The sequence below is a fragment of the Ziziphus jujuba genome, chromosome 8, assembly GCF_031755915.1.
Source record: "Ziziphus jujuba cultivar Dongzao chromosome 8, ASM3175591v1".
NCBI classification, from domain to species: Eukaryota; Viridiplantae; Streptophyta; class Magnoliopsida; order Rosales; family Rhamnaceae; genus Ziziphus; species Ziziphus jujuba.
This window is the reverse complement of record NC_083386.1, coordinates 26,117,680-26,137,485: the sequence shown is the minus strand read 5'-3', so window position 1 is coordinate 26,137,485 and position 19,806 is coordinate 26,117,680. Positions and strand designations below refer to the sequence as shown.

Genomic DNA, 19,806 nt, shown 5'->3' with positions numbered 1-19,806 from the left:
AAGCTTGGAGATGGAAAGCCACATGAAGTTAATGGAAAAGGAGTAATAGCAGTAAACTCCAAAGGAGGTAACTCTAAACTCATCCATGATGTGCTTTACGTTCCTGGTTTAACATCAAATCTCTTAAGTGTTGGCCAATTACTCCGAGAGAATTATTCTATAATTTTTGATGGAGAAGAAAGCAAAATTATCGATAAAAATAAAAACATCATGGTGGCAAAAATAAAAATGAATCAAAATAATGTTTTTCCTCTTATTATGCCACATGATGAAAAATTAGCTTTTCAAAGTGAAAAATTGGATGTCATACTTTTGGCATTTAAGATATGGGCATTTAAATTATAATGGTTTTGGGCCTACCTCATATTCCCCACATAGATAGTCTGTGAGGGATTCATATATGGAAAAATGCATAGATTGCCATTTCCCAAAAATACTTGAAGAGCAAAGGCACCATTAGAGTTGGTACATTTTGATATTTTTGGACCAACTCGAACTCCATCTCTGAATGGAAGAAGGTACTTCCTTCTGTTTGTTGATGATTATACCCGAATGATGTGGGTACATTTTTTGAAAGAAAAGTCAGACTTTTTTCGGTATTCCAAGAATTCAAGGCACTTGTAGAAAAGCAAGTAGGAAAGCCACCGAAGACACTTTGAACAGATCGTGGTGGAGAATTCATTTCTAAACCTTTTATGTAGTACTGCAAGAAAAAAGGAGTTCAAAGACAGCTCACTGTTCGGCACACCCTGCAGCAAAATGGTGTAGCAGAAAGAAAAAAATGGAACAATTGCAGAAATGACTAAAAGCATGCTAAAGGAGAAAGGCCTTCCAAATGACTATTGGGCAAAAGCCGTCAACACTGCCATTTACATTTTGAATAGATTTACAACAAAAGCTATCTTGAACAAGACTCCATATGAAGAATGGAACAAACAAAAGCCCCAGGTACAACTTTTCAAAGTATTTGGATGCATAGCTTATGCACATGTCCCTTCACAATACAGAGAAAAATTTGATGAAAAAGGAGAGAAATATATATGCCTCGGATACAGCAGTGAGTCAAAAGATTATTGTCTATACAATCCAAAAACAACTAAACTGATAATTTCTAGAGATGTTATCTTTGACGAATCAGCTGCATGGAATCGGGAAAGCACTCCCAAAACAGGAGTAGAAATATTTGAAGAAATTCCTATTCAGGATAAGTCAGATTCTTAACCAATTCAGGACGCTGGTCCAAGCACAAGTCGTCAAGAATCTCCAAGCCCAATCTAAGGAATGGATATATCTTTAGATGATGAATCACCACCAAGAAAGGTACGCTCACTCGTAGATATCTATGAATCTACTAATATTGCATTTTTTGCATGTGAGCATCAAAATTTTGAAGAAGCAATAAAAGAAGATATCTGGATTAAAGCAAGGGATGAATACATTGCAACAATTGAAAAGAATGATATGTGGGAACTGGTGGATCTACTTGAAGGCAAGGACGTTATTGGACTCAAATGGATTTGTAAAACTAAATACAAAGAAGATGCGACGAATAATTCTTACAAAGCCAATAACAACAAAAAAGCTAGAAGACTTCAAGAGCTTTGCCAAAATTACAAATTAAGAGAGGGTGTTAAAAAGTGAAACAATAATTATTATAATAATAATTTGTAATTTCATGGCAAAGTGTTTGTAAAAGGATGAGAGGATGACTTAAGCAAGGAAGCATCAGTGGCCTTATCCATTAAGCCATTTTTGTTGACTAAGTGGAAGAGAGGACAAATTCAATTTGAACTTTACTACTAAGGAGAAGTCAAGTTCCGTTTGAACTCTATCTTAGAAGAATTTAATTTCAAGTTAAACTCCACCAAAGGAGAATTCAATTTCAATTTGAATTCCACCACCTCTTCTCCTCTATACATATGCATATAGGCTTATTGTCAGGACTCGTCCAAAATTCCTCACCAGAACCCTAGATAAGCCCTGATCCCAATGAAACCCTATCGGATCCTCCAATGGAAAATCCGGCAGAACCTCCCCTAAGGGTTGGACTTACCACAAATTCCTTGCACGAAAACACACTTCTATATGCACCACCTTATTCCTCGCACATTAGTACAATTTGTTTCCACAATTTATAGCACTCCAAAGTAATAACAGGGAATTAATGTAGTATTTAACAAAATGTGTCCAATACAGTATACAGAGCATTATGCAAATAAATATAACTTTAATACAATGACAGATAAAGAAGTAATACAAGATGGAGAGGAAAAAGGGAGGAAATGCTTCTTGGACTTTCGGCAATGAACTGAGACGTCGGGCTTGTCCCGGACGATCAACGTCTCCCAATCCTTGTACCTAGGGGAACGGAATTTAAAAATATGAGATGCTAATCATCTTAGTGAGTAACCCAATCTAATATACAATTATAATAGTAATAATAATTATAGTACACTTGATTAATTAAGAATAAGTGAGTAAATAAATAATAATTAATTGAAATAATATTTCCTCTCAAAACCCTCACCATTCACTCCGTTGGAAAGGTTTCCCTTTTTAAAACATTTTCACAAAATCCAATCTTTTATGCCCCAAAAATCAAGGAGTAATTAATTTAATAAATAATTAAATATTCCAAATACGAATAAAATATAATGAAATATAATAAAATAAATTTAGAATACTTGCATAAAAGAAATATAATATAAAAGTGAAATTCAATACATTATTCGTAACATTTGATTTAATGAACTAAAATAAACAGTGTCAAAAATATAATTTAAATAATTACAAACAATCCTGTAAAATAAATGGTAAAATATTATAATATTCATTTTGAAATATTCAACCAATCTATATAATATTTTTATGGCAAGATGCATTTTAAAAAAATATTAATTTAAAATAAATGACATCAAATATGAATAAATACATTTTAGAAAATACTAATTGGAAATAGGTAAATAAACAAATTAAATACATTTAATTTAAATACGGCTTTCAAACTTTAGGATTTGAAACTTATATCAGAAAAATAATACTTGACGCACCACACTATATACCAGTGATGCCCTATGATACCCAACGTCCCGAGCACCATCTGCCGGGAGATTAAAGAGAGAAACTTGTATACGGTCGCTTCGGCGTCCCGACAGCACCGCTGCTTAAACCATCATCCCGGCCATGGAGGGGGGCGGCTTATGTGCACCATATAGAACTTGCCTGCCCTCGGTGCAATGGCAACTCACAGGAGACATTATAACTTGCACGCTCATCCACATATATACTACAGAACACCAGTACTGTATGAGTGCGTCTAAAACAAATAACCAAGTTTATTATTAAAATATCCAATTTTCCCAAAATTCACCGTGGGAATTATACCATTTTTTAAATTCACAATCTCACATTTTTTCTTTAATCCTCATTATAAATCCATCACTTTAAAATCCATCACTTTCACCATAAATAAATCAATTCCATAATATTTAAATGCATAAAAATATTTTTGAAGCATAATACTTTTAAAACAAATATTTTTCTTCAAATCCTTAAAATCAAGCTGTACCAAAAATGATAATAAAAACTATATCAAATCCAAGTGCAATTAAATTCATATAAATCACCATCATAATGCCAACATTAAACTTAACAATAATTTAAATCAAACTTTAACCCATGAATCTTAAGTCCCAAAATGTATTTTTGCACCAAAACACATATATAAAAAAAATTATCACAAATTGGCAATATAATTCTATATAGAAATTCTCTTAATATCAAATACATAAACATATTTTTGAAATATTCAATTATGAAATATTCCAACAATGAAATTTGATAATAATTACCAAAATCTCAAATTCCTTAAAACCAAAATATTTTACAATGCACAAATATTTAATTCTATTCAATTTTGGAATCAAAATTCCAAATATAAATTTACTAAATATTTAACACATAAAACATCTTCTTCAAATAACCAATTACCACAAAATATATATATTTTAATATCCCAAAATAAATTTGAAGGTGGGTCACTCACCTCGAGCACGCAACTAATCCAAGATCCTCCATGGGATTAATTCCATGACTCACACATGCGCTTAGAACAACAATATTACACAACTCAAATAAATTAATATTTTATTCGGATAAATAATACCTGGTATCCGGGAGAGTTTAACACAAACGGTGTCCAAAATTCACAAATAAGGTGCCTATGCAAAGCTAAGGAGACGAGGATCACATTACCGACCTTCATTGGACCCAATTTGATCAGCAGGGACCGGCAGAATGGATGGGAAGTTTCTGCCGAACTTCAACTTGTCGTATCTCCCAAATGACTAGGAATTGAGCTGAATGGACCTCAAAATCGAGCTCAGGAGTTCCAAAATAGATGGAAAGGAGTATCAATTTGGCCGGGTGGTGGCCAGATCGCTGACGAAGCCAACCTTGCCATCGCCGGCAACGAAGCCTGATTCGGCCGCATCCGGCGATGGTTGGCCACCATTTTCACACTGCTGGCTAGAATCTTCCCCTTCTTCCTCCCCATCAATTGCGTGTGGCTTCATATGGTTGAAAAAAGGGAGAAACGGGATGGAGCCGAGAGGGAGAAGGAAGGAAGAAGGAAGAAGGAAGAAGAAGAAGAAGAAGAAGGAAAAAAGAAAAGAAAAAGAAAAAGAAAGCTATTTTTCGTGGGTGTTTCCCCACGTGAGGAAAAAAAGAAAATGTTTTTTATAATAATAATAAAATAATAAAAATAATAAAATAATAAAATAATAAAATAAATAAATAATATTAATATAATATAGTATTTAATATGGTTGACATGTGGCATCTCCTCATTGTGGCACATGGCACCCGTTATTAAGTCACACATGGCACACTGTTTACATATTTAAAAAAATAATATTAAAATAATACTGTATTTGAAAAATTTCGCAGGTCCATAACTTTTCAACAAAATGTCCAAATCAGGTGTACTGCTAGTCTATGGACTCGTATCCATGAGTACTTCACAACCATGCATGAGTCAAAGCTTAACTTTGCATAAACAAAAAGTCAACTCTGGCACCCCTTGGACAGTTTGGACCTCAACTTGTTTTGCTCATAACTTTCAAACCGTAGCTCCATTTTCGATGTGCTACTAGTCTATGAACTCGTGCCAATGTGTACTTTTTAACAGTAGCTTGGTCAATGTGAAATTCCATCAGGAGCAAAAAGTCAACATTTCACCCCTTCTCGGTCAACGACGGTCAAACCCGGTCAACCTTGGTCAAATTTGAGAAATTTCCGGTGTGCTTCGGGATGGGGTGTTACACTTATTGTAAAACTTGACCCCATTTTGTAAAGAAGAGGGAACTTTAATTCTCTTCCTCTCAATTGTATTGTCTTGGGTCCACGTCTCCATTTTATCCAAGTCTCCAATTTTAAATACGTTTTTGCATATTATCCAACATATATATTGTCGTGTCTCTTTTAGCTATCCAATGTAATCATTTTTTGTTGTTTTATTCTCAAAACATTTTGTGCACTCTAATAGACACAAATATCTCAAGCATATGAGAATAGGGGATATAGGAAACAAAGATCTATGACAGTAATTTCACCTCTTTTGCTGCTAATGAATTCAACTACTGGAATGGAGCAATCTGAGCACTTCAGATCAAATCCAACTCATTGGCTGACAAATATCTGAAACTTGAACACCGTATTTTCGTCCCAAACTATGCACTTCACAGTTAATGCAACTCAAGAGTGGCAACAACAATAATGGAAAAAAATAAATTAAAAAAAGGGAAACAGTACATTTTACCTTTTCCACTTAACCATTGCTAGTATGGGATTTACACAATATTTAAGCCTTTGACACCAAATTGACTAGTAGACTTCTTTACAGTCTATACCTATAACACTCCGCCTCTACTGGTGGACTTGATATAGGATCTTTTGTTTAGATCTTCCCAGAAAGTTATCATTCATTGAACTAATCACTTGAGCATACTTAACTCAATATGGGGTTTTTTATTTAGGGCTTCCCAAGAGTCATCCATCTTTGAATTACTCTTGCTTGAGCATGCTTAACTTGGTCTTTGAGCTACTTTAGCCCGATCACGCTTAACTAGGTGTGCGATTTTTTGTTCATGGCTTTCTAGGAGGTCATCCATTCTTGGACTATTCTAGCCTCCACTGATGGACCTATCACTTTCTACCAATATTGTCCCCAATTTAGTTGCACACTTGACTTGGTCTTTGAGCTACTCTCACCTGAACAAGCTTAACTCGATATTTTTTGTTCAAGGCTTCCCAGGAGGTTACTTATTCTTGGACTAGTCTCGCCTCTACTGACGGACCTGTCACTTTCTGTCAATATTGTTCCCAATTTAGCCATATCAAATGGCTCCATAAGAGGTTACACATCCTTGAACTACTCTTGTCTCATCATGATGGACCTATTACTCTCTGCCGATATTGTCCTTAATTTAGCTACAACATTTGGTATATGGTTTTTGATTAATGCTTCCCAAAAAAGTTACACATCCATGGATTACTCTCACTTAAGTACACTTGCTTCGGAGTTCTTTTGAATCTTGAAGCCAACTATTTTGAAAAGGCCTTAGTGTTATGAGATTGATTATCATTACATTTGAACCATCTCCCATATCTCACCTCAAGCAATGTAGGATTGGTCACTAGATAGTCTATGTCAGGACCCATCCAAGATCCCTCACCGGAATCCTAGACAAGCCCTGATCCTAGGTAAACCCTACCAGACCTTCCAATGGAAAATCCGGCAGAGCCTCCCCTAAGGGTTGGACTTACCACAAATTTCCTGCGCTGAAAATACACTTATATATATATACCGCCTTATTCCTCCACTTTACTATAATTTAATTCCACAATAAACAGCATTTCCATAAATTAAACAGGGAACTAATGCAGTATTTAATAAAATCTATCCAATACAGTATAAAGAGCATCATAGGGTACAATTAAGTATGGAAGCTATACAACAAAGGACGAAAGAAATACTACAATAGAAATAAATGTAAAGAAAGAGAACTCCTCGAAATACGAAAGCAACGAAGATCAAGCTCGTTTCGGAAAAACGTCTACCAATAAAATTTAACAATTATTAATAAAATCCCATATCCATAAAATTCTTGAAATCAAAATATTTTTTGATGCACAAATAATTATAATTTATTCAATTTTGGCATCAAGATTCCAAATATAAATTTACTAAATATTCAACACATAAAACATATTTTTCAAATAACCAATTAACACAAAATACATATATTTTAGCATCCCAAAATAATTTTGAAGGTGGATCACTCACCTCAAGCATGTGTATCAATTGAGATCCTCTGCAGGATCAACTCCAATACCCACACATGCACCTAAAATATCCACAATACACAAAACTAATTATTTTAATATTTTAATCGGGTAACTCCCAAATGGGTACTTGGAGAGCGAACACAAATGACAACCAAAATTTATGAGTAATATACCGAATCAAAGCTTGTGAAACGAGGAATACGAATCTGGTCTTACTTTCCGGAGATCGGACCCGAGGTGGTCGGAATCTTGTCAGAAAGGTGTTGGGTTTTGGATCCTTAGATCTAACAAACCGCCACAAGTTGGAGGAAACCGACCTCAGATCTGGGTTCAGGGGGTCGAAACTAGTGGGAAAGGATGGGCGGTGGAACTGGGAACTTGCCAAAAAGTCGATTTCCCGACTAGCCACGATGGTCACCGGAACCCGTCACCTCTGACGGCGCGTCCGGTGGCCACTGGTCGTGATTTTTAGAGGAAATACAGATCGGAGGATTGGCAAACGGATGGGACCGGCAGTGAGGCAAATGGAGGTCAGATCGGGGAGAAATCAACCAGAGAAGGAAACAGGCCGGTCATTGGAAAACACCCTGATCTGAGCACGTCGCCGACGATCTGGCCGTGATTTTTGGCTGGCGGGCCGGTTTTGATGGGTGAGTCATGGTGGTTAGGCACGTGTACTGTTCTGGTGGCCAGAAATGGGTGAACGGTCCTTCCCCTTTTTCTTTCTCTTTCTCTCTCCTCCCTCCCCTTCTCAACCAGTCAAAATGCCCATGGGTGCCATTGTGCACTCACGGTGGGTCCACTTTTTCTACACGTGGCATCACTGTTCACACACATACAGATCCATGAGTAGTAAATGCTGTCTCGGAAAAACTTCACAGGTCAGTAACTTTCAAACCACATGTCCAAATCAAGCGTGCCGCAATTCTATGAACTCGTATCGATGAGTACTTTACAACCATGCATGAGTCAAGCTCAACTTTGCCCGAACAAAATGTCAACTCCGGCACCCCTTGGACAATTTGGACCTCAACTTGTTTTGCTCATAACTTTCAAACGGTAGCTTCGATTTCAACTTGCTACTAGTCTATAAACTTAGGATGACATGTACTTTGCAATGGTGCCTCGGCCAATGCAAAATTCCACCCGAAACAAAATGTCAAAATTTTGATCCTCTCTGTCAACAGTCAACCTCGATCAACGTACAAAAATTCCGACGTACTTTGGGACGGGGTGTTACAGTCTACCAGTACCTTTTGCACCTGCCCACATTGATAGTCACAATCTACCCCCCCTTTAGGCCTGGCGTCTTAAGAGGTTACACATCCTTGAATTACTCTTGCCTGATCATACCTAACTTCATCTATTGATGGACCTATTACTCTCTGTCGATATTTTCCCAAATTTAGTTACGACACTCGGTATACGGTTGTTTGTTTAAGGCATTCTAGAAAGTTACACATCCTTGGATTGCTCTCACTTGAGCACACTTAACTTTGGAGCTCTTTCGAATCTCGAAGTCATCAACTATTTCGAAAAGGCCTTGGTATTATGAGATCGATTATCATTACATTTGAACCATCTCTCATACCACACCCAAGTCATCAACTATTTTGAAAAGGCATTGGTATTATGAGATTGATTATCATTACATTTGAACCATCTCTTATACCACACCTCGAGCAACGTAGGATTGGTCACTAGGTAGTCTATTAGTATCTCCTACACCTCTCCACATTGATGATCACAATCCACCTTCATTGGGGCCTAGCGTGTCATAGTCCACCCCCTTGGGGCCTAGAGTCCTCGCTGAGACACTTCTGACTATGTACATGCATAAAGTTTTTTATTCAAGGCTTCCCAAGAGATCACCTATCTTTGAACTATTTTTCCTTGGAAGTCCCACATCAGTTGGAAAGGGGAACGAAGCATGCCTTATAAGGTGGTGTCGATACCTTTCCCTAGTGACATGTTTTGACAAAACCATGCGATCTGGGCCCAAAGCGGACAATATCACATGCGGGTGGTCTGGGCTGTTACATAACTTTAAAGAATTTTCAAATCGTTATATTTGAATCATTCCTTATACCACACTTGGACGATGTAGGATTGAATACCAGATAGCCTGCTAGTCTCTTGCAGCTATCCACATTGGTTGTCATAATACCAATATAATAGGCATCCCAAGATGTACGTATAGGAACGGTTATTTTTATACCAAGATTAGTGGATTAACATTTTATAAGATATGGTTTGTAAGAATGAAATATACGAAAGTTTAAGCAGAATTTACATATTGCTATTGAGCAGAAAGGACCTCTACTAATGGTTTACATAGGAGAAATATTCAATATACCATGTGTATTTACTTGGAAAATGATGTGGTACACACATACAATGAGAAGATGCCATATTTTAAAATAAAACATGTCATACTATAGTCCAGTAAGATTAAAGCGATTTTAACACTGTTAGTGTCAGGACCCGTCCAAAATTCCTCACTGGAATCCTAAACAAGCCCTGATCCCAAGGAAACCCTATCAGACCCTCCAATGGAAAATCCAGCAGAACCTCCCTAAGGGTTGGACTTACCAAAATTTTCCACCACTAAAAACACACTTCTATATACACCACCTTATTTCTCCCACATTACTACATTATAATTCCACAATTTACAGCACTCCAAAATAATAACAGGGAATTAATGTAGTATTTAATAAAATGTGTCCAATACAATATACAGAGTATTATACACATAAGTACGAAATTAATACAATGTTAGATAAAGAATGCAATACAAGATGGAGAGGAAAAAGGGAGGAAATGCTTCTTGGACTTTCGGCAATGAATTGAGACGTCGGGCTCGCCCTGGACGATCAACGTCTCCCAACTTGGGCCTAGGGGAACAGAATTTAAAAATATGAGATGCTAATCATCTCAGTGAGTAACCCAATCTAATATACAATTAGAATAGTAATAATAATTATAGTACACGAAAACCAAGAAAACAATTAATCAATAGTTTTCTAATAAAATACGATAATTCAAGAATACAAATTTATAATAAAATAAATTGAAATAAAAATAACTTATAACAATTACTAAATAGTTAATGCATGTCATAACAATTAATACCAAAATATTAATAAAACTCACATTAAAACAATTCATAGAATAATTAAGTAATTAAAATAAATCAATTTATTGAACAATTAAGCAAAGGAAAAAATTAAATCAAATTAAAACCTCTATTCAAAATAAATGGTAAGAACATAGTAAGATCTCTTTAAAATCATCAAATCAATATAAATAGTAAAATCAAGATAAAATACATTGTTAAAACATTAATATAAATAGGTAATTAAAAACATAATAAAATCCCATAAAATTTGTATTCAAATATCCAATTGAAATAAATAATAAAAACAACATTAAATACATTCTAATTTAAATATAATCTCAAAATATTTATTTTAAAAACCATGTTCTGAAAACCACTTGATGCACCCATTATATACCAGTGGCACCAACGGTACCCAGCATCCCGAGCACCGCCCGACAGGAGGTTAAAGAGAGAAACCAGCATACGGTCGCGTGGCGTCCCACCGCGCCGCTGCTAACAGGCGTCCCAGCCATGGAGGGGAGGCCTACCCTCATCCGATGGCAATCACAGGACAACCCCATAATGTAACACCCCGTCCCAAAGTACAACGAAAATTTTTCAACTTTAACCGAGGTTGACCATTGACCGTTGACCGAATGGGTCAAAAGTTGACTTTTTGACTTGGATGGAAATTTAGGTTGACTGAGGTACCATTACGAAGTGCATGTTGGCACGAGTTCTTAGACTGGTAGCACATCGAAAATGGAGCTACGGTTTGAAAGTTATGAGCAAAACAAGTTGAGGTCCAAATTGTCCAAGGGATGCCGGAGTTGACTTTTTATTCATGCAAAGTGAGCTTTGACTCATGCATGGTTGTGAAGTACTCATCGATACGAATCCGTAGACTAGTGGCACATCCGATTTGGATATGTGGTTTGAAAGTTATGGACATGCGAAGTTTTCCGAATACCGTAATATTTTAATATTTTAGGATCGGTGAACAATGAAACACCACGTGTCATGATCTCAGCTGTTCCTATGAGTGCACAGTGGCACCCACATGGTTTTTCTTAGGTGGGGTGGGAGAAAAGAGAGGGGGGGGGGGGTGAAGAGAGAAAAAGAGAAGGAGGAGAGAGAAAGAAAGGGGGAGAAAAATCGGCCACCACCGGAGGGCCACACGCGCCACCCCACTGACTCCGCCTCCCCAGTTCCGACCGGCCACCCAAATCTCACGGCCAACCAGCCAGTAACGCACCAAGATCGGAGTGTTTTCCGGCGACGGCCATTTTTCCCTTCCACCACCGGCCACCGCCGTTTGACCCATTTCCAGCCATTTTCAGGCCACACGCTCCAGCCACCCCTCACCACCTTCTCATTTCTGGCCAGCCCACCAAATTTCACTACTACAGGACCTCTGTTGCGCCGGGGATCGGAGTATTTTTCGACGAGGGGCCGAAAATCTTCAAACCCGGATCTCTTCACCGTCCGGCCTCCGTTTGCCTCACCGCTGGTCCCGTTGGAACCCTCTCCCCTTGATCTACAAAACCTCCAAAAATCTCGGCCACTAGCCACCGGATGCGCCACCGGCGGTGACGGTTTCTGGTGGGATTGGGCGGCTCGCTGGAAAATCCAGTTCCAGCGAGTACCCAGTTGTACCGCCGGTCCTTCCCCACTAATTCTGACCCCCTAAACTCATATCCGGGTCCTTTTCCTCCAATTCGCGACGGTTTGGGAGAATCGAGGCTCTAAAGGCCGAGAGTTTTACGACAAGATTCCAGCCACCACCGGTCCGATCTCCGAGAAGTAAGATTAGATTCATAATCCTCGTCACTCAAGCTTCGATTCGGTATATTACTCGTCAATTTTTGTTAACGTTTGTGTTAAACTCCTCGGGTACAGGGTATTATTTACCCGAATAAAATATTATTTTATTTGATTGTGTGTAAATTGTTATTTTAGGAGCACGTGTGGATTGACGAATCGATCCTATGGTGGATCATGGTTTAATTGCGTGCTCGAGGTGAGTGACCCACCTTCAAAATTATTTTGGGTGATTAATTATATATTTTGTGTTAATTGATTATTTGGAAATTATGTTTGATGTGTTGAATATTTAGTAAATTTATATTTGGAATTTTGATGCCAAAATTGAATGGAATTAAATATTTGTGCATCATAAATATTTTGGCTTTAAGGAATTTGAGATTTTGGCAATTATTATCAAATTTTATTGTTGGAATATTTTATAATTAAATATTTGATAAATATTTTTTTATGTATTTGTTATTGAGAGGAATTAATATTTAAAAGTATTATTATTTGATTTATCGCGGAATTTATTTGTGAATTTATTTTGATTAATAAAAAATGCATTTATATAAATTTATGCATTGTGGAAATTATTTTATGGTATTGAGGATTTGTGGAATTAAATTATATATGAAATTCAGGTGGTTTTAATATTATTTTTGGGCATGATTTGATTTTAAATATTTCAAGGAAATATTGGTTTAAGTTTGGTGGTTTCAAATTGTATAATTATGCCTTGGAATATTATTTAATTGATTTTATGATTTGGGGAAAAATTATTTGTATATTGTTATCGGTGGATTTTATGCTGGAAATGTTAAAGAAAAATGTGGGAGGTTGAGTTCGAAAAATGGTATAATTCCCACGGTGAATTTTGGAAAAAAATTACGTATTGCGTATCTTTTTATAATAAAATTTGGTTATTTATTTTAGACGCACTCATACAGTACTGGTGTTCTGTACTGTATATGTGGATGAGCGCGCAAGTTATAATATCTCCCGTGAGTTACCATTGGACCGAGGGCAGGCAAGTTTTATATAGTGCACATAAGCCGCCCCCCTCCATGGCCGGGATGACGGTTCAAGTAGCGGCGTTGTCGGGACGCCGATGCAATCGTATGCAAGTTTCTCTCTTTAATCTCCCGCCGGACGGTGCTCGGGACGCTGGGTATCGGAGGGCATCACTGGTATATAGTGTGGTGCGTCAAGTATAAATTTTCAGATAAAAATTTCAAACCCTAAAGGTTTTAAAATCCTATTTAAATTAAGTGCATTTAATTTGTTTTATCATCTATTTATAATCATTTAAATTATACTTTTGATGCTGTTTATCTTAATTTATTTAATCAAATTATATGAATTATATATTGAATTCTTTTTTTATGTTATATTTCTTTCATGCAAGTATTCCAAATTTATTTTATTATATTTCATTACATTTTATTGGTATTTGGATTGTTTAATTATTTATTAAATTAATTATTACTTGATTTGTGGGGCATAAAATATTGGATTTATTTTTGTTCTTATGCCAAATTTCTTTAATATAAGTATTATTTATGATTTTATTTATTGTATCCAATGGTGTCTTATTCTATTTTTTCCATTATAAATTTGGATCCTTAAATTCTTGTATTTTATTCGAAATTTAGTTAACTAATTGTTTCCTTGGTTTTCGGGGAATACAAATAACTGGTTTTGCGAAAATATTTTAAAAGGGGAACCTTTCCAACGAAGTGAATAGTGAGGGTTTTGAGAGAAAATATTATTTCCAATTAATTATTATTTATTTACTTATTTATTCTTAATTAATCAAGTGTACTATAATTTTCGTTACTATTATAATTGTACAGTTGATAGGGTCACTCACTGAGATGATTAGCATATCATATTTTTAAATTTCATTCCTCTAGGTCCAGGTTGGGAGACGTTGATCATCCAGGGCGAGCCCGACATCTCAGTTCATTGCCGAAAATCCAGGAAGCATTTCTTCCCCTTTTCCTCTCCATCTTGTATTGCTTCTTTATCTGACATTGTATTAATTCCACATTTATTTGTATAATGCTCTGTATACTGTATTGGACATTTAGTTATTAATTATGCACTGATTCCTGTTATTCATTTGGAATGCTGATCCCAGAGAAACCCTATCGGACCTTCCAATGGATTGGACATAAAATCAATATTTTTATTTTCAAATCTCAATATCTTATAAATACCACCGGGTTTATTCCATCCAATTAAACCCGTAAATTTTTCACAATTCCAAATGTAGGGATACTTGCCAAACTCCAAATCAGCTTGTAAACCAAGTCATCATAGAAACATAATAACATTGTCCACATTCTATTTAAAATATTATGTTACAAGATAACTCTATATCACACAGTTTAGCCATAACTTAATGCCTAGTAAGCTGGAAATTTCTATTCTTATTTTTTTCAATAAAGTATATCTACATACATATAATTTTTATGTGATACATAAATATATATTAGCAGCTCTTGACATTGTGCTTCCACTACCTTGCTGTCACATTTAAAAAGGATCATGCTATAAGAAAACACACTGGACACAAGGTCATTGAAGTTTTATCTTTATTATGATAAAGTGAAGTTGATTATCAATGTTAATTCTAGATGGCTATGAATATACTCCAAAAACAAATATTAGTGGAATGAATAATGCTTAGTATACCTATCATTGTTCTTTTTGTTGTTTTTTTTTTTTTAAATAGACCATTTCATGTCTTTGAGTATATGAATATTGCAATATATGTTCTCCTTTTGCTAGTTAACTAGTTTATTATTCTTTTAATTTCCTGTCCTTTAATGCTATCTTGCTGTGTATTGAGACACTTAAACCCATTTTAGCTTCAATATTGTACAAGTTAAGTTATTTTAAGTGCTTGATATATTATATCCTTATAACTATACTATTGGTTTCTTCTAGGAAGTTATGGAAAAAAAATGGATATGGTGTCATGATAAGTTGTCAGATGAATACACAAATGGTGTTAAATCATTTATTGAATTGGCTAAACATCATTTAGATGAAGATAATAGGACTAGATGTCCTTGTCGATATTGTTGGAATGTGTATTTCCAAGATATAAGTGTAGTTGAACGACATTTATGGGTGAAAGGATTTTCACCAGATTATCACAGTTGGATTTATCATGGAGAGGCATTGAATTTTCAAGGTATTGAAATGGGTTTTGAGGAAGATGATGAAGCTGTTGAACATGATAGGGAAGAAGATGATAATGATGATATGATGGTAGCATTGCAAGATGCTGCAGGTGACATGGATATTGATGTAGATGCATATGAAGGTCACATTGGAGATCAAGATCATAGAAATAAAGAATTTTCAGGATTATTTGCTAAAGTTGAAAGCAAGTTATATCCAGGGTGTACAAAGTTCTCTGCATTGACTTTTTTGGTCAGGTTAATGCATATAAAAGCTTTAAACCATTGGAGTAACAAGTCATTTAATATATTGCTTGAACTTCTCAAGGAAGCACTTCCAGAGGGTACTAAATTGCCAAAGTCTTACTACAAGGCAAAATGTACACTTCATGCACTTGGATTAGGATATGAAATGATTCATGCTTGTAAATGGGATTGTGCATTGTTTTGGAAAGAATCAGCTGAATTGGATAAATGTCCAATATGTGTTGAACCGAGATATAAATTTCAAGGTACTGAGGGGAAAAGGATCCCTCAAAAGGTGCTTCGATATTTTCCTATCACTCCAAGATTGCAAAGATTATTTACATATCGCCATACTGCTATTGATATGAGATGGCACAAAGAGAAGCATCCTAACACAAATGGAGTATTGAGGCATCCAGCAGATGGAGAAGCATGGAAGCACTTTGATGAACAATATCCGATATTTGTTATGGATCCTCGTAATGTCCGGCTAGGTGCTGCCACTGATGGATTTAATCCTTTTAGTAACATGAGTACTTCGTATAGCATGTGGCCAATGATGTTAGTGCCTTATAACCTGCCACCTTGGAAGTGCATGAAAGAGACTTTTTCGATGATGTCATTATTAATACCAGGCCCAACGGCACCTGGAAAAGACATTGATGTGTACTTACGGCCTATGATTGATGAATTGAAAGATCTATGGACATATGGTGTCACCACTTATGACATCTCTAAAAAGGAGAGGTTTACAATGCATGCAGCAGTGTTGTGGACAATACATGACTTTCCAGCATATGGAACACTTTCTAGATGGAGTACTAAAGGATATAAAGCATGTCCGACTTGTAATGAAGATACTTCTTCCCAAGCTTTAAGAAGTAAGATTTGTTACATGGGACATCGTCGATATTTATCCATAAATCATGCATGGAGAAATAATCGACAATATGATGGAAAGCCTGAACGAAGGTTAGCTCCAAGGCAGTTTTCAGGAGCTGAAATATTACAACAGTTAGATAGGACAATTGAGAGCAGACCGGGGAAACATCCTAACAATGTGGATAAAAAGAGAAAACGTGCTGCCTGTGAATTAAATTGGACAAGGAAAAGCATATTTTTTGAACTAGAATATTGGTCTAAAGTAAAATTTCGGCACAATTTGGATGTGATGCATATTGAGAAAAAACATTTGTGATAATATAGTTGGAATAATGTTGGACATCAAAGGTAAGTCGAAGGATACTGACAAGGCACATGTGTATTTAAAGGATCTGAAAATTCGAAAAGAATTGCATTTACAAGAAACTGGCGGTAAAGTTTTGAAACCTTTGGCATGTTTTTCATTAACAAGGGATGAAAAACATGAGTTTTGTAAGTTTTTGAAGTCTGTCAAATTTCCAGATGGCTATGCTGCTAATATTTCAAAGAATGTGAACATTAAGGATGGTAAGATATCAGGTTTGAAAACTCATGATAGTCATGTTCTTTTGCAACAACTTTTTCTCGTGGGTATAAGACCTTACATTAAGAAAGATGTTTGTGGAACAATTATTGAAATGTGCACGTTCTTCCAAAAACTTTGTGCACGAACTTTATCTGTTTCAGACTTGGATATGTTACAAGAGGGGATAATACTTACATTGTGTAAATTGGAAAGAATATTCCCTCCAACCTTTTTTGATATCATGGTTCATCTAGCAGTTCACCTACCATATGAGGCAAAAATGGCAGGACCAGTACATACTCGTTGGATGTATCCTTTTGAAAGGTAAAGCCTTTGGTTATTAAAGTTGATCAATCAATTTACATTCTTTTAATTTTTTAATTTTTTTACTTTTTTTATTTTTATGATATTTTTCATTCATTATTAGAGCTTTGGGAACATTGAAAAAATATGTGAGAAATAAAGCTCATCCAGAAGGTTCAATAGCAGAGGGTTATGTTGTCAATGAGGCATTAACTTATTGTTCAATGTACCTTCATGGTATTGAAACTCGATTCAATCGGCTAGAACGTAATAAAGATGGTGAGAATCAGATTGCTTCGACTTTGTCAGTATTCACTCAACCTGTGAACTTGTTGGGGAAACCTCAATTTGTTGAACTGAAAGATGATGATTATAAAAAAGCTCATTGGTACATCCTTTACAATTGTTGTGAGTTGCAGCCATATTTTGAGTAAGAACCAAAACTTATATATTATTAGTTGAAGTTCAAAATAAGTAAATTATAAATCCATACTTCTAATTAAATTACATTTTTGCAGTGAGCACACCAAACTATTGCAAAACAGGGGTGTCACAAGTATTCTGTAGGTACAAGAAAAGGAATTTCCACAATGGTTTGAACAAAGGGTATGTATTTTTTAGTTATAAAAGGTAAAATTCCAGCTTGATATGTAAGTATTGTTAATTAATTAAAATTACATTTTCACAGATAAAATATTTCAGTAGATATAAATATCCAATGGTAACTGATGAGTTGTACTCACTAGCATGTGGTCCTGATTATGGAATAAGATCATATAGTGGATGTGTAGTAAATGGAGTTCGATATTGCACAAAAGTTCATGATGATAGGTGTGTCACTCAAAATTGTGGAATTTGGGTTGTAGGTGATCATGATGGTGAATCTTGTGACTTTTATGGGGTAATAGAAGACATTCTTGTGTTAGACTATAGGTCCAAACACTCTGTTGTACTTTTTAGATGTGCATGGTTTGACACAAATGTGAAAAAGAAAAAGATGATCACAGAGTTTCAAATCACAAGCATTAATGTCACTTCATATTGGTATAAGAACGACCCTTTTGTTCTTGCCTCACAAGCTAAACAAGTGTTTTACGTGGATGATTACAAGATGGGCCAACATTGGAAAGTGGTTCGAAAGGTGCATCACCGTCATCTGTGGGATTTTCCAGACCGATTAGATGAAGGTGATGATCATGGTGATTCATTTGAAGTTTATGAGTTGGATGCTTATCAAGAAAATGATTCAATGGACATTCAAAATTTATTTGAATCAATTGGTATTGAACGTCTTAATTGTGAAGATATTGACCCAATAGAAATTAATTTGAAGAGTGCAACAAACTATGAAGATGCAGATAGTGATGCAGAGAGTGGAGATTTTGAAGATGCAGATAGTGGTGCAGAGAGTGAAGATTATGAAGATGCAGATAGTGGCACAGAGAATGAAGATAATGGGGAGTACAATGAGGAAACCGACAATGATAGTGAAGATGAGTTGTTAAGTAATGGTGAAACCGGTGAGGATACTGACTCATTTGCATAAATAACTATATATATTTTTTTCCTTTTTTCAGTTTCCTATGTAATGATTTCTGTTCATGTTAAAGATGATTATGCTCCATTTCAAACTAATTTAATATAACTATATGTTGCTTTTTTAATATAGCTTACTAGCATATATATATTTATATATATATATTAAGTCCAGAATGTTCATATTGTCAGCTAATAATTCGTTTTTGTTTTTATTGTCATCACTTTACATATACTCTTATTCTTTAAAGTTTTATCACAATATGATTATAATGCACCATGTTATCACCTTGGACATATTAGAAAGTTCCTTCACTTTGCATATACTAATTACTTGTACTGTTATATTTATGTAATGATTTCTCTTCATCATACTGTTGTATTTGTGTAATGATTTATATTCATGTTTATGCTGATCATGCTCCATTTTAACTATAGGTTAATATAACCTACGCTGTCTTTTGAATGTGGTTTATTTGCATATATTAATTACTTATATTTATATTCTCACTTAATAATTTCTTTATTTTTATGTCATCATCAATTCCAATATGCTTTTATTTTTTAAAACAGGGGTGTCATCATAATAAAATATATTGCACCATCTTACCACCTTGGACAAGCACCTAATGACAAAAAAGAGTACTTTTTTTTTTTTTTTTTGTTGCAATTGATTACATCTACAGTGCCAAACATGATCCTAATAGGATATTTCTTAAAGTGAATTAGGAGGATTAGATATATAAAAATATAAATATATATATATATATATACATATGTATATTTGTTTTTATTCCAATTCATGATAATATTTAGAGTAACAG

At 35.2% G+C, this 19,806-nt stretch overlaps 1 protein-coding gene across 1 annotated transcript; it reads left to right on the top strand.

Moving 5' to 3' along the window:
• The first annotated feature begins 1,281 nt into the window (after positions 1–1,281).
• LOC107423378 (uncharacterized) lies at positions 1,282–17,880 on the top strand. The gene is made up of 5 exons (XM_060819875.1): positions 1,282–1,497; positions 15,212–16,784; positions 16,903–17,030; positions 17,127–17,467; positions 17,601–17,880. Exons 1-5 carry the CDS (start codon positions 1,282–1,284, stop codon positions 17,878–17,880), a joined length of 2,538 nt encoding a protein of 845 aa, XP_060675858.1.
• The last annotated feature ends 1,926 nt before the right edge of the window (positions 17,881–19,806 follow it).

Excerpts from the sequence above, each read along its gene's own strand:
- LOC107423378 (XM_060819875.1), top strand. The coding sequence starts at position 1,282 with ATGGATATATCTTTAGATGATGAATCACCACCAAGAAAGGTACGCTCA. Across the intron at positions 17,031-17,126 it reads GTAAAGTTTTGAAACCTTTG|AATGTGAACATTAAGGATGG; the intron begins GCATGTTTTTCA and ends AATATTTCAAAG. Across the intron at positions 17,468-17,600 it reads TGGATGTATCCTTTTGAAAG|AAATAAAGCTCATCCAGAAG; the intron begins GTAAAGCCTTTG and ends AAAATATGTGAG.